Source organism: Aptenodytes forsteri, unplaced genomic scaffold (assembly GCF_000699145.1).
Source record: "Aptenodytes forsteri isolate BGI_AS27 unplaced genomic scaffold, ASM69914v1 Scaffold5, whole genome shotgun sequence".
Classification (NCBI taxonomy): domain Eukaryota; kingdom Metazoa; phylum Chordata; class Aves; order Sphenisciformes; family Spheniscidae; genus Aptenodytes; species Aptenodytes forsteri.
Genome location: NW_008795672.1, coordinates 1,974,512 through 1,987,857, shown reverse-complemented (window position 1 = coordinate 1,987,857; position 13,346 = coordinate 1,974,512). Strand labels below are relative to the sequence as shown.

The 13,346-nt window shown below is 37.6% G+C and overlaps 1 protein-coding gene across 1 annotated transcript in view; it reads left to right on the top strand.

Annotated features, from left to right (window-relative positions):
* The window catches only part of XPO1 (exportin 1), a 45,767-nt gene extending 33,338 nt beyond the window's left edge, over positions 1-12,429 (top strand). Inside the window, exons 15-26 of the mRNA XM_009282515.1 lie at positions 1,722-1,903; positions 2,749-2,905; positions 3,024-3,187; positions 4,180-4,314; positions 5,233-5,416; positions 6,936-7,042; positions 7,458-7,652; positions 8,648-8,816; positions 10,022-10,156; positions 10,274-10,433; positions 10,513-10,609; positions 11,371-12,429. Of these exons, the coding sequence (XP_009280790.1) occupies positions 1,722-1,903; positions 2,749-2,905; positions 3,024-3,187; positions 4,180-4,314; positions 5,233-5,416; positions 6,936-7,042; positions 7,458-7,652; positions 8,648-8,816; positions 10,022-10,156; positions 10,274-10,433; positions 10,513-10,609; positions 11,371-11,517 (1,832 nt within the window). The 3' untranslated portion in view covers positions 11,518-12,429. The remainder of the gene's footprint in view (positions 1-1,721; positions 1,904-2,748; positions 2,906-3,023; positions 3,188-4,179; positions 4,315-5,232; positions 5,417-6,935; positions 7,043-7,457; positions 7,653-8,647; positions 8,817-10,021; positions 10,157-10,273; positions 10,434-10,512; positions 10,610-11,370) is intronic.
* The last annotated feature ends 917 nt before the right edge of the window (positions 12,430-13,346 follow it).

The window sequence follows — 13,346 nt, the reverse complement described above, 5'->3', positions numbered from 1 at the left end:
ACTCTACTAAGCAGATCCTGAAGATGCCAAAGTCTGCTCTCCTGAAGTCCAGGGTAGTGAGCTTGCTGTGCGCCCTCCTTGGTGCCCTAAGAATCCTGAACTCCACCATTTCGTGGTCACTGCAGCCCAGGCTGCCCTTGAGCTTCACATTCCCCACCAGCCCCTCCTTGTTGGTGAGAACAAGGTCCAGCATAGCACCTCTCCTCATTGGCTCCTCTACCACTTGGAAAAGGAAGTTACCATCAACACACTCCAGGAACCTCCTGGCTTGCTTATGCCCTGCTGTGTTGTCCCTCCAACAGATATCAGGGTGGTTGAAGTCCCCCATGAGGACCAGGGCTTGTGAACATGAGAAAACATGTAGGAAAAAAAATCGAAAGCTGTGAGCGCGCTGAAGAACACCAGAATCAGTATTTCTACAGCATTTGATGTAGCAAGTACATTTTATTTTAGTGTGTATATACTAGTATACTGTTACCTTTAGAAGTCTCATGTTCAACTGTGACCATTTTATCAGTGAATTGATAGTCTCCATGTATTGTAGTGATAACTTAGGGTTTTCTGGGGCAAGAAAAAATTTCTGCAACTTGAGGGGCCAGAGGGGGATTAGAATTGTCACATATTTAGGACATCAAACCTTCAATACTAAATATTTTTCTATCAAATGCTTTAAGGGCACACCGAGTGTTTAGTAACAGGTTTATGAGCTAGGAGTGGGGGAAAGGAGCTGTGTGATGCAAAGTGTTTGTGGATTTTTTTTTTTATTCTCACCTTTGTACTTGTGATGTAGGTACAGCCAGCATTAGATTAATTGTTCTAATATCTTTCCTTATGGAACACGGAAAAAAATTTTTATTGTATTAAATGCTTTATTTATTGTATTAAAATTATTACTGTATGTCCTGAGCCTTAGTCATATTTCTAGATACAGGATTATTTACATGGAAATGCAGATTTAGCTAGTGTTTGATTTCTGGTGTTAACTATTGCTTATAGTGTATTATCTTTAAGATTCACTTTGGAAAAAAAAACCAAACAAGAATGTGATGGAAACTGTATTCTGTGGCACAGTAAAAATCTGTTTCTGAATCTGGCCTTAAATTGCATTTGAGTTGCTGGGATTTAGAATTTTATATTAGAGACCCTAATCCGATTAGGGGCTAATGCAAGTGTCTGAGTTGTGATACTTGAATTTTCCCATCTAGACGTGTTGAGGAGTACCATCTTCACTTTAATGGTGGGTTATTGCAACCAGCAGACTTAATGGCACTGAAATAAAGAGCAGAAGAAAATTGATTGACTTCTTACACACCGTATAATGTTCCCCGTAGGTAGCCAATCCCATATTCCCTATAGACCATCAGTATGTATGCCTTTTGTTAAGAATTTAACTTAGCTGATTTAACTTTACTGATTTCACTGGTGTGCGAGACATTCATTGATTTAGACTTTTCACATCGCTTGCATGTGGTGTTTTGCTGAGATCCCTTGGAACAAACATAGATTCTCAATAAAATTTATTGTCCATCTTTAAAATACAGTTTTAAGAAATTTGTGTTCAAATTTTTAGCTCATTTTGTCACGAGTTCAGGAAAGAAGCATTGCACTTACCTAACAATTTGGTTGTCTTTTTTTAGAACAGAAGAATTTAACTTTGCCTATGGAGTTGTGATCCAGGTTGTCGCTTTAAAATGTGCCTGTTCAATGTTGATGTCTTTCAGTTTACCTTACGCATCTGGATTATGCAGACACAGAACGAATTATGACTGAAAAACTTCACAATCAAGTGAATGGAACAGAATGGTCATGGAAAAATTTGAATACCCTGTGTTGGGCTATAGGTTCGATCAGTGGAGCAATGCATGAAGAAGATGAAAAAAGATTCCTTGTTACAGTAATTAAGGTATCGTGGTGCAAAACTAATAGCTTTGTCACACTTCATAGTTTATGCTCAAGAAACTAAGTTTACAAAAATACTGCTGTATGTTCTTAGGAAGCTACCTTGTATGGCAAGCAAGTTGATAAGTATAAATTAACAGGAAATCTTATATCCTGAATTTAAGGCTGATAATTTTGTTAGCCGTGAACAGTGCATTAATCCAAATAGTCTTTTCATGGTGAAAAATTCGGGGATAAAATTTACTTCATGATGAAGTGTTTTTCTTTGGGGATGCAGAAGAGATGGAAAGGGATTGCTAATGAAATAAAGGAGAATGGCAAAATAACCCATGTTTTTAACTAGCTAGCATCCTGCTATTTTGCTGTTTTCCATATATTCATTGATCAAACCGCATTTTTGGTAAATATGTGCATGGAAAGAGTGCAGGAACAAAACATTTGTTAAAGTAAGGTCCATTACTCCTGTAAAAGTCATACAAATTCATACAGAAGACTTAGTTTCATTTCTTCTGTTTGTTGTGGAGTCTATATTTTTATTGCTATCAGCTGCTTGATGAGTATTCAATACTGTAAGGCTTGTTGAAGTGCCCCGCAGAAATCTTTAGTTGTATTGAAAATGGAGGTTCCGTAGTTGAAAACACAGTGTTCCTGGTTTGGCTGAAACTTGCATCACCCCATTCTTAACCCGCTTGTTTGGGTTTTTTTGGTTTTTATTTGGACTTTGAACTTGATTATGGCAACCACTTTCCTTTACCTTTAATGTAGCTCCTTGTAGGATTTTATACTTGCGGTGCTTTTAATTGAACTGGACAAACTTGGAGAGGAAACTAAAAATATGTTATGTTGTAGGATCTCCTGGGACTCTGTGAACAAAAGCGAGGAAAAGACAATAAAGCCATTATTGCATCAAATATAATGTATATAGTAGGTCAATACCCACGATTTTTGAGAGCTCACTGGAAATTTTTGAAGACAGTAGTCAACAAGCTGTTTGAATTTATGCATGGTAATTATCTGTTTTTCACTTGCTGTTTTAATTATTTAAAAAAAAAAGATGCCCATACATGGACATGTATGGGTAAAAAATACATAGCAGTAACTGACTTGATTTAATTTAAATTTAGAAACCCATGATGGCGTTCTGGATATGGCTTGTGATACCTTCATAAAAATAGCACAAAAATGCCGCCGACATTTTGTTCAGGTTCAAGTGGGAGAGGTCATGCCGTTTATTGATGAAATCTTGAACAATATTAATACAATCATCTGTGACCTTCAGCCACAACAGGTATGTTTAATTCAGCTTTGTGGATAATTCCTAAAGACTAATAAAAAGTTAGTTCATATTGAAATGTAGTAGTGGTTTTCAAGGCTTGAATTATATTCCTTAGTATTTTGTTGGCATGATCAGGTTGCATTACTGAGATCTCAGTTAGAATGCTTGGAAGGAGAATTAAAGTACAGTTAGTTGGAATTTTGATTTCTGGAATGTCTTAACAAGTAAATAAGATACTGAATCTAATTTTGTGGTTCTGCTTTGGGAAAGAGTAATATCCTACCATAATAGTATACCGTGTGTGTGGGGGGGGGGGGGGGGGGAGCAATCCAAAAGCGCCTACGTCTAGGAAGGGCACAGCTTATGAAGTGAGAGTGTAGCGTGCACGTGCGGCGTACGCTGAGATGTTGGAATAACATACTGAAACTTTGGGCAGAGTGGATCTGGCATCTGGAAGAAAGTACTTAAAGGAGTGATGTAATCTAGTCCACAGTTTAAACATGTCTGGTAATATTTACCTAAGAGTTAAATAGCATATGTCTGAGCTTCCTCACTTCAGGGTATGATGGTAAAATGAAGAAGTCTTTGGCATGTATATAGTGGCATTTGTAAGGGAAGGGGATGGAGGTTTGTTTTATACAAAGGTAAGGAAAGAACAGAGAGCGATCTTGTAAAGTCAAGTGGGGAGAAAGGTATTTAGACAGTGAAACCCTTTTTCAGCCTTCACTATATGTTAGTTCAGAACAGCGTATAATTTTCCTTACTCCTTTTCAACCTTCCTGTCTGACTTATGTATATAGTGGCATTTGTAAGGGAAGGGGATGGAGGTTTGTTTTATACAAAGGTAAGGAAAGAACAGAGAGCGATCTTGTAAAGTCAAGTGGGGAGAAAGGTATTTAGACAGTGAAACCCTTTTTCAGCCTTCACTATATGTTAGTTCAGAACAGCGTATAATTTTCCTTACTCCTTTTTAACCTTCCTGTCTGACTTGTTCTTCCAATCAGGTGCATACATTCTATGAAGCAGTAGGATACATGATTGGGGCACAGACAGACCAGACTGTGCAGGAGCATCTGATAGAAAAATACATGTTGCTCCCTAATCAAGTATGGGACAGCATAATTCAACAGGCAACAAAAGTAAGCTCATAAATTTTAAGTGTATTCTGTGTTCAGGTAAAGAAAACCTGCTAAATGTTTCTCTTACCCTGGGCTTATTTTTCACATGCCGTGACATTAAGTGTACATAGCTGTGGTGGACTTCATTAAATGATGGCTAAAGCAGTGATTGACGTGACGGTAGAAGTGTGCTTTTGAGAGAGGAGACTTAAATGACAAAATAAATACTGGTTTTAATCTGATTTAAAGGACAATTTTCTGTTACTGTACAGAATATGTTTTGATTTTTTTTCCCAAGCCTCCCTTTCACCTAGCTTAGAAGTGAGTTTTCTTTCTGAATAACAGAAAAGTTAAAATGCTAAAAATACTGTTCATTCTTCCTCCTTTTTCTTCCATCATTCTCTTAAAGTACATCTTTATTTCTTACTTTTATCTTCCGTTTCTTTCAGTCTTTTCAAAAGACTTTATCTCCACACACTAAAGAACAACAGTCTTGCACTGCACAAGAGATCAATCCATTTGGAGTTAATCTAATTAAGATCCTGAAACTTAAGCAAGCTTGAGTTACTCTTCTCACTCTGACTTCCCTCTTAAAACAAGAACAGACTGCCTTTGCTATGGACCATTTCTGTCTATTTTCACCTTCTTAATTCCTCCTCCTTAGTTTTTTTTTTTTCTTGCTTCAACTAGAGTAATGCTTGTACCGCTCTGCAGAAGAGCAGAATTAAATCAATTGAAGTTTTACCCTGACTCTCTGTTTGAGGGTAGCGGCAAGTGCCGTGAAGTAAACAGCAGTATATATGAAGTCTGTAAATTGCAGTGATGCATTCTTTAACACTTTTTGTGTAAGATAAGTTATTTGAAGTTACACTTTTATATTGAAAGCTAAAGGGTAGTTTTATTCACTAAATAAAATGGACTCTATTTTTTTTTTAACAGAATGTTGATATTCTAAAGGATCCTGAAACAGTGAAGCAGCTTGGTAGCATTCTGAAAACCAATGTAAGAGCCTGTAAAGCAGTTGGCCACCCCTTTGTGATTCAGCTTGGAAGAATTTATTTAGATATGCTGAATGTGTACAAGTGCCTAAGTGAAAATATTTCTGCAGCTATTCAGGCTAATGGTAAGAAATGCCATGTTCTTCCTGAAAATGGGGGTTAGCAGTGTATGTCATCAGGTTTCAAAGTACATTCCAAGTACGCTAATTTTACTGTGTTCATTTTATTGTTCGGGAAAGTGGAGAATGACTGAAAGTGCTTGCTTAGATTTTTTTTTTTTTGTTAACCAGATGTTTTATTGAAAGAAAGAACTCCTGATTTTTAGAGGAAGGAAAAAAACCCTATAAATGAGAAAGTTTAGGAATGATGCAAAACACTGTAGATGCTTACTTAGAATTAATAGGCATCTTGCTGAGACGAAGTTGTAGCATGTGTTCTTTTAGCTTACTCTAATTTTGAATATTAAAAGACTATCTTTAAATAGAATCTCATTTATTTTTTCAAAAAGATGTTGGCAGGGTTTTGGTTATGATACTGTGCTATTAAATAGCTCTATTACAGAAATGTAACTGTAGTGAAGATGCCTGAAAGTCATGATAAACCAGGCTTGCAATCATTGAGAAGGAATTATCACTTACCTAACCTATTTTTACTAGATAAATTAGGGCCTATGGTACCTCAGTAGAGTGTGCTTCTGTAGTAGTTCGTTACAAGATTAAATGAGTCAGTTACTGGGTTCTGTGTTATGACCAGTTTTCTTGCCAGTGCAGATGATGATATTTGGAAATGTGAATGTTAAATAAAACTTGGTAACTGAGCAGCTGGTTGACCTTGAAGTAGCTTCTCAGAATTCAGAATAAAACTGGCTGAGAAGTCAATACCTTTTGGTTTTGCAGCTCTAATGGCCAGAATTTGTCCTTGTCAGGAACAGCAAAGTTCGGGAAGCAGTTGCTAGGACTGTGGTCCTGACGTGCTACTTGGTCAGCAACTACTGTGATTGCAGTTGCCTCAGAGTGTTTTCACAACTGGCTCTGTCTTGCCAGAGATGGCTCTGATGCCAGCACGAGCGATCCTACCTTTCTTTTCCTGGCTGCACTCTTCAGGTTTTCCCATGGGTGTACTGTAATGGTTGTGTGGCTGTGCAGTTGATTAGATCAGGTTTCACTGATGAGACTACAATGATTTGGGGGCAAGAAACTGATCTAAGGATAAGGCTTCCTAAGGATAAGTGTGGACTTCACACACAAAGACAAGAAGGATTATTTCTCTTAGGTGAAATTAGGAACTTTCTTGTTCTCCCCCCCGCCATCACGTAATGAGAACCAGATGTAAGCTCAGTCCAGGTAGTTAAGTGAATATGTGTGATTTTCCTTACTTGAAAAGTAAGTTGCAGCTTTGTTTTTGAACTCTGTAAGTAGGGTACTGTCAGTAGTGGTTTTGTAATGCTAAATGGCAACTTGGACCTATGGAGCTAGAATGGGGAGGTAGGGTGTTTTTTTTTATTTGCACAGTATGCATAAGAAGTCTTTAATAGCCTTTGTAGTTTGTATATAAAAATCAAACATTCTCTGTTTTGTAATACCAATTTAAGTTAATCTTTTTGTTACACCTTACCCGATTAACTGAAGATTTAAAACTTCTCAGGTGAAATGGTAACAAAGCAGCCCTTGATTAGAAGTATGAGGACTGTGAAAAGGGAAACTTTAAAACTAATTTCTGGCTGGGTGAGCAGGTCCAATGATCCTCAGATGGTAAGTAGATTTATTTTATACAAATAACTTGTAAGGCAGAATTAGGAAGAACTCTGGGTTTTTTTGTTTTGCTGTTGACTGAATCAGTTGGTCACAGGAACTTGCTTCAGAAGGTCTAAAATAGAAAGGAGAAAGTATAATCATACAGAGGTAAGCCTGAGCTATGTTTGAGATCCTTCAGTTAATTTTAGCTGAGAGTAATCTTAAAGGGAATCAAGGAGGTTTAAGAGAACCCTATTGGAAGCCCTGCTGGATGGATATGGAGGGTGGGGAGTTTATGGAAGGGTAATGTATTTTAACTTCCTTAGGAAAAGTGTCGCCTGTAACTAAACAATGAACTTTGCTGTAAACTGTAGGCTGGAGACTTTGTTCAATAACTGCATTATTTATAACTGTGGCTTACTCTTTCAATTAGGTAGCTGAAAACTTTGTTCCTCCCTTGTTGGATGCAGTTCTCATTGACTACCAGAGAAACGTTCCAGCCGCTAGAGAACCTGAAGTACTTAGTACTATGGCTATCATTGTAAACAAGCTGGGTGGACACATTACTGCTGAAATACCTCAGATATTTGATGCTGTTTTTGAGTGCACGTTAAATATGATCAACAAGGTATTTATATTTAAACTTTGGATAAGGCATCTCCCTAGTGACTGAAGACAAAAAAAAAATGGGGTTTTATAAGAGTACTAGTCACTATCTCTAAGTGAAAGATACCCTTTCCTTGCAATGAAGGGAGGCAGTATGTAGTGAACGTAGAGTTATTACACGGCTTTCATCGTATGGAAATGAAGCAGGGGTTCATGCCTTCTTTCTGTGAGTGTCGTTTCCAGATGTGGTGTCTTGTGGGTCATCTCCCTGTTTTTTTTGCAGTCACAAAGTGCATTTGTGGCACTCGAAGAAATTTCTGCTCAAACGAACATACTTGTTTTGAAGTCTGGCTGTCTAGTTGGATGTCTTAATCTTGTTGTCTTAAAAATTTCTCTGTTTAGCTCTCGATTTAAGTCATTAGTAACTTTTCTGTTCTAGGGACTTGGAATGTTGTGCTTCTGGAAGCAGAAGTGTACTTCAGTCAAATGTCAGTGTAGGACTAACTGCTAAAATTCATAAATATTTAAAATGTATGAATATAAGTACTGATCAGTCATTTTGAGTATTTCCTCACTAATGCAGTTCTTATGCTATAGTGTGCAATATGTGTTTGCATAATACTTGAGCACTACCAGCTGCATTAGTGCTACTTTGCAATAGGGTGTAACCAGAAATTGTACCCCTGTAGCAACATAGGTGCTTAACCAGTGTCGAGACCATGTCTGTTTATCTGTGAACTGAGTAGTGATTAAGGTTGTGTACTGACAAAATGTGGCTCAGCCTGTCAATGTTGTGTAACTCTAGAAGATGGTCTTGCCAAGCTTTGGTGGGGAAAACGGGGAAAAAAGTTCACCGAGAAATGTAACCTTCGCTTTGCATTTAAGGTTATTTTAAACCTGGGATCTAAATGCTGTTCATGTCACCTATTGACTCACTCTATTTAACAGAAGATCTTATGATGGATCTTTAGGAAACTTGACTTTTTTTTCTCCCCCCCCACCCCCCTCTCCTTCTAGGACTTTGAAGAATATCCTGAACATAGAACAAACTTCTTCTTGCTACTCCAGGCTGTAAATTCTCATTGCTTCCCAGCATTCCTGGCCATTCCACCTGCACAGTTCAAACTTGTTCTGGATTCTATTATTTGGGCTTTCAAACATACAATGAGAAACGTTGCAGATACAGGTAAATGGAAGTGTTTAATATGCAGACTTTGTTTGCAGTATCGGATATTTTCTGGTAGAATGCTGTTTCCTTGCATGTTTTTCTTCAGTCAAACTTAGCATTCCAGTCACATGATTCTGTACTGCATTTGCACAAGAATAATATTCTTCTGGCTCAGCCTCAAGTTGTTGGCCAGGTTAATGGGCTGAAATACTTGGATGCTGTTTCACTCCTGTAGCTGTAAGAGAGCACTGTTACAGTTTCTGCTTGCTTTCTTTTCCATGTGAGGGTTGGCACTTTTCTGAAATGGCTGAACTGATGCAACAGCTCACTGCTGCTAAAACTGGTGTTACAGCTCTACTTTTGTAGCGCTGCCTGCGGTGTTTGACTTAATACCTCAGTAAGACAGTTGTTCAGTGACTACTGAAAAGCCCAGCAGAAAAGGGAATGATTGGGGTGGGGGCTGAACTTGAGATCTGGGAGCGAGCCCATGGCATAAGGAAAGAGAAACACCTTAGATTGTTAAGAAGGTGGATTATGCTTCCTTTGGAGAACAGGAAGCCGTTTAAACTTGGGATGAAATTTCATGGAGCAGCTGCGTGTGTCACTTCATTTAACAGACTTGAGTAATTAAAAAGCCCTCCAGAAATGGCAGTTATCAAGGGAGACTAGGAGAGGCTATATAAAAGTCTTAAATTCTAAAAACATTCTTTTTTGAGATCTTGGGCTTAGTGCACTGTCTTGACTACTGGATAAAAAATTGTTGTGAAGCCATTTAGTTTTTAGCCAATTGTCTTGTATCGGTGTTTGGAAGGGATGAGGATAAAAGATACCTTTCAGTTGCATTTCACCTAGTAAAGCAAGTCAAGTTTTCATGTAACTCTAAACATTACAACATTTTCCCGTCTTAAATTAGCAAATGCTTCTTTTGGTAGAGGGTCTCTCTTGCCTTGGTTAGTACCAGTAAAGTGACGTGATGGTTCTTTATGCTTCTGTCATCTAATACTGCAAATACAATCGGCACACCAATGTCAATGTGGCTATAGCCCTCTAGTGGCTACTTGAGGAAATGCCTGAGAAAATAATTGTACGTGTAATACTTGGTTTTTCTGTGCCGATCAGAATTTCTGGGGATATTTGTATTGCTTTGGAAAAGGCAAAAATACGCTAGGAGGTTTTAATATTGTTCTGTTGGTCACCTTAGGTTTTTAATGCATCTTTTCCAGGACTTCAAATACTTTATACTCTACTACAGAATGTTGCACAAGAGGAGACCGCTGCCCAGAGTTTCTACCAGACGTATTTCTGTGATATCCTTCAGCACATTTTCTCAGTTGTAACAGACACCTCACACACTGCTGGTAAGAATGCATATATATATGAGCCGGTTGATGAAAACGATCCTTTTGAACATCAAAATAATGTTATACGTCCTGTTCTGAATAATAACTGCTTATGTATAACTTTGATCTGTTCAGGTTTGACAATGCATGCATCAATCCTTGCATACATGTTCAACTTAGTAGAAGAGGGAAAAATAAGTACTCCGTTAAACCCTGGAAATCCAGTGAACAACCAAATGTTTATTCAGGAGTATGTTGCTAATCTTCTCAAATCTGCGTTTCCTCACCTGCAAGAGTAAGTGTGCCGTGATTCTTTAATACTTCTAAGTGGGTTCTTACGTCTTAGAAATACTAACGGATGTGTTTACTGTTAGTGCCCAGGTTAAGCTGTTTGTAACAGGACTCTTCAGTCTAAACCAGGATATTCCTGCCTTCAAGGAACATCTAAGGGATTTCCTGGTCCAAATCAAGGTATGTTTGGTGTGTTTTTTTCAAGAAATAAAATATCATCAGCAGGGTGATATATATCATCAGCAGGATGATACTGTTGGAAAGTACCTGGACAATATTCATGCGGTGTTTGATTAGGAGATGCAAGTTATTTTGCAGCTGTTTAAAATGTAGCGAGAACTCTGTCAAATGGCTTGCGTGACTCTGGTGTGTCATATAACCTACTTCAGTGTGATTTTTTTAATCTTACAAATTGGGCTTAAATGTCATCACTTGTGCTTTATGCTGTGCATACAATTTGTATGTCTAAGATGGCTGCAAAACTTCCTCTAATGGGAAATAAAGCAAGTTGACTTTTACCCAGGTTTTGTTTCAATTCTGCTTGGGACTGGGACGTGTTTTGAAACTTGCTAGAGTAATGCTATGCTTTTATTTTTCTAAAGACGCTAGAATTCAGGGAGATTGTAGGAAAGAGTTTGTTAATTAGTTTTGAGACTGCAATCGTCAGGTATTTCAAAATTGTAACGATACTGCTTTAACGGTGATACGCTCCAAACGTTGGGTTACTAGAGCATCCTGTTCTGTAACACAGTGAAAATCTTAAAATATTTTGCATTCCTTTATATCAGTTCTGACCTTAGGAACAGAAAGCAAAACGAGCAAATAATCTGGCAGGGAATATGAGGGGAAGATGTTTTCTCTGTCATTCTGGATTTTGGAAGCTTCTTACTCTGCCCTAAAGCATTTGACAATAAACTAATGACTTTATGTGAATTATACAGGAATTTGCAGGTGAAGACACATCAGACTTATTCTTGGAGGAAAGAGAAACAGCCCTTCGGCAGGCTCAAGAGGAGAAGCATAAACTTCAGATGTCTGTACCTGGCATCCTTAATCCACATGAAATTCCCGAGGAGATGTGTGATTAAAAAAAAAAAAATAAAAAACAAGTTTTGCAGTTTTCTTTCTGTACAGCTACTTTGTTGTAATAGAAGAAAACAGCACTTGGATATTTGTTGACCAAAATGATGCCAATTTGTAAATTAAAATGTCACCTAGTGGCCCTTTTTCTTATGTGTTTTTTGTATAAGAAATTTTCTGTGAAATATCCTTCCATTGTTTAAGCTTTTGTTTGGTCATCTTTATTTAGATTTGCATGAAGTTGAAAATTAAGGCATTTTCAAAGTAATTACTTCATGCCCATTTTGTGGCTAAGGGGAAAATAGGCAAAACATAACTTGTAAAAGACAAGCATATATTGCAAAATAATACAATTTCCTGTAAGAGTATCGATTTTTAATTCGGGATCATTTTCTTTCTAGTCTGTCCTGCAGTCTAGGAGAAAAGGTAATGAGTAAAACAGATTGAATTAATTGTTAAGCAGAGGATTATAGTGCTGCATTTGTTTTGATCAGTTAGCAGCTTTTTGGACTGAGTGGTAAGGCTAGGCTACATGTATTTGCAAGTTGTATGGCAAGTTTGCAGCAAGATCATGTGCATATCATCCCATTGTAAAGCAACTTCTAAAGAGTATGGGAACACAGTACAGTTAGTTATTTTTACACAGTTCTTTTGTTTTTGTGTGTGTGCTGTCGCTTTGTCGACAACAGCTTTTTGTTTTCCTCAATGAGGAGTGTTGCTCATTTGTGAGCCTTCATTAACTCGAAGTGAAATGGTTAAAATATTTATCCTGTTAGAATAGGCTGCATCTTTTTAACAACTCATAAAATAAAAAAAAAAAAACTGGCTTTTGAGATGACTTATACTAATTTACATTGTTTACCATGCTGTAGTGCTTAAAGAACACTACTTAAAAGCAAAATAAACTTGGTTTACATTTATTTTTCTTTCTTTGGCTTATTCTTTTATCGGATGAAAATGCTGTGACCATATTTAAGACTTGTATCCTGAAGGCGTAGGAAGAGTTCCTTGAGGTCTAGATAACTGTTGCTTCTGGCTTGCCTCATCTCAAGGACTTTGGCTGTGCTTGAAGTTAACGTGAACTAAGTTGGGTTCCATTTGGAAGTACGGTAGCTGTTCCGACTTACCTTCATGAATAAATATTCCATACTCCGTCACTATAAAATGCCAGGCGTAAGGTACTCTTGCTTTCTCTCTATATGGACTCTTTGCAATTTATTTCAAAGAGGTATTGCACTGTATCTTGACTAAACAATTGATACTAGTACATGTTAACAATGCATGTAGACAAGTTCTACAGTTATTTTTCTACCTGAAGTTTTGTAGTTACATGATTTTCACAGACTTACGAAGTACAGCTACGAAAAGCAGTATGAACACTAAGATTGTGTACAGTCTTGGCTTCCCCATTTTTGTAATGTCTTGTCTATTTTTGAACAGTTGATGTTAAGCTCTCCCAAAGTTTTTCCATTTATTTGGTCTCTAATCTTAAGATTGTTACCATGATGCAAAGTATAGCCGTTCATGCAGAGCTGTAAAACGAGGTTAGACAGTAGTGGAGGTGTTTTATGTAAGTTTGGATACCGTAGTTAACTTTGTGCTGTATATTCCTTTTGAAGTAGAAGTGCATGAGTTAGCAGTGTTTGTGTAGAATTTAGCTGCGGCCAGAATGTTTCCAGTCTTAAGTATTGGCCCCTTTCTGTTTGTGAACATCTCTCCATTTGTTTTACTTAGCTGGCCCTAAAAAAAGCATAGCTGCTTCTGCCTGAAGGTCGTTTGGCGATGTAAATGTTGTGAGCTGGCAGTTGCTAATCTTTGGAGAGAAGGTTCCTCAAAC